General features: G+C 42.7%; 1 protein-coding gene across 1 annotated transcript; it reads left to right on the top strand.

Moving 5' to 3' along the window:
* Nucleotides 1-348: 348 nt before the first annotated feature.
* Nucleotides 349-2,200, top strand: LOC104513522 (methylmalonyl-CoA mutase, mitochondrial-like; the record flags this gene model as incomplete). Its single annotated transcript, XM_010156914.1, has 3 exons — nucleotides 349-496; nucleotides 610-777; nucleotides 2,072-2,200. Coding segments are annotated over 3 exons (445 nt in total), but the record flags the coding sequence as incomplete, so codon positions are not given.
* Nucleotides 2,201-3,575: the final 1,375 nt, after the last annotated feature.

The raw sequence follows: 3,575 nt of genomic DNA, 5'->3' as shown, positions 1-3,575 counted from the left end.
ATAATTTATAAATTATAATTATTCTTAAAATCTAAAAGTTGTGTTTTAGTTAGTTGTGATTCACCTCGTTAAACCCTCAGAGAATTCAGTCCTTTATAAAGTAGAAAAGTAGTGGAGTGGTTTTCTTTTTCAAAGAATGCTTTATTGTTGAAGCTAGTAAAGCCCAGAAATCATTTAGTAACCGTATAACATGAATATTAACATACTCTGCAGACTACATAGACAAACCATGACTTACAAGGTCTTTTCATTTGATGCTACAGTTGCAGCCAGAGCTGGTTTTATTTGTGGAAATGCTTCTAACGAATCTGAGTGGCTCCCAATGACGCAATATGTGTTTTCATTCAGGGTTAACAAGTTCATGGACCGTGAGGGGCGCAGGCCTCGCATACTCGTCGCAAAGATGGGGCAAGATGGCCATGACAGAGGAGCTAAGGTTATTGCGACAGGATTTGCAGACATTGGCTTTGACGTGGACATAGGCCCCCTCTTCCAGGTAGGGCTGAGTGAGAGGTGTCCGGTGCATTTCAAGGGCAGCAATCTTCCCTCTAACGCTGGCTCAGCTGCCAGGCTGGGGTTCTTCCCTCTCACGTAATCCTCTCTCCATAGACACCTCGAGAAGTGGCCCAGCAGGCGGTTGATGCGGATGTGCACTGTGTGGGTGTGAGCACACTTGCAGCAGGTCATAAAACTCTCGTGCCTGAACTCATCAAAGAGCTGAATGCGCTTGGCCGGCCAGACATTCTCGTCATCTGTGGAGGTGTCATCCCACCTCAGGTACGGATCAACATCATTTCCATCACGACGAGGTGACTGCTTTCTTCCTGCCTGTGCTGTTCTTAGCTATTTCCTGTATGCTGTTAATGTCAGAGGTGATCTACAGCGCTGAAGGCTACTGTGTACAATCACCAGGGTCAGCACAGATCTGCAGGATGGTCGCAGAGTGCTGTCAGGTCCCATTGATCTGGTTTTCTGTACACCGTGTCCTGGTTTAACTTACAGGGTTTCTGGCTGGAATATAAAGTTGTGTTGTGAAAAGACTAGCCCTGGGGAGATGTTCTTTATGCTCTGTTGTTTCTGATTACTGGTACCTTGCATATTACTGATACAGGCCAGCTCCCGTCCTAAGAGACTCTGTGACTTCAGATACTAGTTTGGAAGAGGCACAGCTAGTAACTAAGAGATGTGGCAGGTCCCAACACCTATAGGCTACACATCCCATTCACTGTTCAGCCTCTCCTCATGTTCCCCATTGTCAGGCCACAGCGTTGCCTCTCATTCCCCTTGCTTGACTCTTTCTCCTGAAGTGTTGAACAGTTTGTTGAATTCCCTTGCAGTCAGATCTGTGCTTTTGTCTTTAAATTTTCCTTAGTTCATCCACAGTGTGCCTGGCTGTATCACCTTTAGGAGATTCAAACTGATTTTGCATATAAATCTCCCGTTACTGTCTTTTCCCAGACTTCTTCCTTTTCTAGCCAATTAGGTGAGTGTTCAGGAATCACCGACTTCCAAATTGAACAAACAAAACTTGTAGTATTTTTCTAAGAGCCAAATTGTGTTCTGTCCAGTCTCTCAAGGGGATGCTAGTAGCCTGTGGTTGGAAATGGTACACATATCCTACACAGAGGTAAGAGAGACTACATAACTGCTTCCCGGGTCTTTTTGACATTCCAGGACAATCATAAAATAGAGTAACAGGTTTCAAGAGACCACTGGAAGTTATCTGGTCCAAGCCATTGTTTCCAGCAGTATTTTCAAAATTAGAAGTTAGCTTAAATTTAGATTAGGTTGTTTAGGGTCATATCCAGTTGACTTTTGAATATTTGGCAAGGATCTGACATTAGTCTGAATCTAAACAAATAACATCTTTCCTGTGGTTGTTTTTAAAATACTTCCTTTTTTCCTCCTACCTACCATTTTTTAACATTTCCCTTGATGCTGTGGTGCCTCTCTCTGGGATTGTTATCCATGTTTTCTTAGGCCCAACGTGCAGGACAGAGCACACACCAACTGTAAAGGTCAATTTTCTGTTGCACTATTAACTACAAATCTGAAATTTCCTTCTGAACAGGATTACGACTTCCTGTATGAAGCCGGAGTTTCCAGCGTGTTTGGTCCGGGGACTCGTATTCCAAAAGCAGCTGTCCAAGTGTTGGATGATATTGAGAAGTGCCTGGAGAAGAGGCAGCAATCCATGTAACGCCGAAATTTCACACAGCGCAACCAGCCTTACACTCGTGGCTTACAGAGTGATCATCAGCAAGGGATGGCCAGCCACACGCCTTTGGTTCCACTGCCCTGTGGCCTGGTGTTTTGTGCTTTCTGAGAAAGTTGTAAATTCTCTGCTTGCACTAGTTGAGGATTATTTATATACGTACCCACAAGAAGATTTTATCTCTAGAACTGTGACTTCAGGGAAGGAAGGCAAATCAGTAGGTGGGTCTGTTTTTTCAGATATATGGATAAATAAACTACCTGTTCCAGCTCTTTGGTTGATCTCTTTTGCGTGCAGATAACCTCTTTTGAATTTTTTGGCAGGCATTGTCGACCTAAAAGTCTTCAGGCAAAATCACTAAAGTTCAGCAGAGATGTGATTGAATGCAGCAGCACTTTGATGTTAATGTTAATCTGACTTAACTCTCTATAGAAATGTATAAGTAGATAAACCATAATTTTTCAAAATTTATGGTTTGTTTCATTAAAGAGACAAATCCTGTATCTGACAGTAACCCTTACAGGAGCAGCTGTGCACCTCCACTCTGCATCACTGCCCGCCCTTGGTACTTCACTGTTTCTCAAATTATGTTCATTCCATGCTCCTTCTCCCGTACTTAGTTCACTGTATTTGTCCAGTTACTGTTCTTGCTCTCCCTGTCTGTTTAGCAGCTGGACTGTCCTCAGGTAAATTGATCCTAAATTCTCAACGTTCTTGTCTCCCCTCCAGAAGGAATTGGATTTATACATGTGAAAAATCCTTTGTGGAATCCATACAATGCATATGAGGTGTGAGTGTCTTTTGAGGGACAGTCTCTGGGATTATGGCCCTATCCCACTTCATTTTCCCTTGCTGCTCAGGGCATTCCATCATAAAATGAGACTATTCTCAGAGGTTCAGCGTCATCGTGCTTCATTCAAAATGAGGTTTTCTGCAGTTGGTTGGAAATTGCAGACCCAATTAATAGCACTATATCCTCACTTCAAAGATTACAATTTATGAGATCTTCACTTAAATAACCTTCGTCAAGGGGTCGTGTTCCTATAGTCTTACACTGTTCAGAAACAAGGAGGTCAACTGACTTGCTGTTGTCTGTCTTTCTAATTAAGGTTTCAAGTATTGATCCCAAACCACACCTTTGCCTTTAAAACTCCTTGGGGGTTAATCCTCAACTATTTATAAATATCCGATTCCCTCTGAGAAGGATTGGTATGGTTCAAACCAGGGTATACAGACTTAATGTCTTATACTCCCTTAGTGTCTTTTCACAAGCCTGCTTGCCTGCCAACTGGAGAAATACCTAAGTGTTGGGGACTTCTAAACTTTATGATGACACTGGTTTCATTAATTTCATAGAATC

This window comes from Eurypyga helias, unplaced genomic scaffold, assembly GCF_000690775.1.
Source record: "Eurypyga helias isolate BGI_N326 unplaced genomic scaffold, ASM69077v1 Scaffold51068, whole genome shotgun sequence".
NCBI lineage: Eukaryota > Metazoa > Chordata > Aves > Eurypygiformes > Eurypygidae > Eurypyga > Eurypyga helias.
This window is presented reverse-complemented; position numbering and strand designations above follow the sequence as displayed.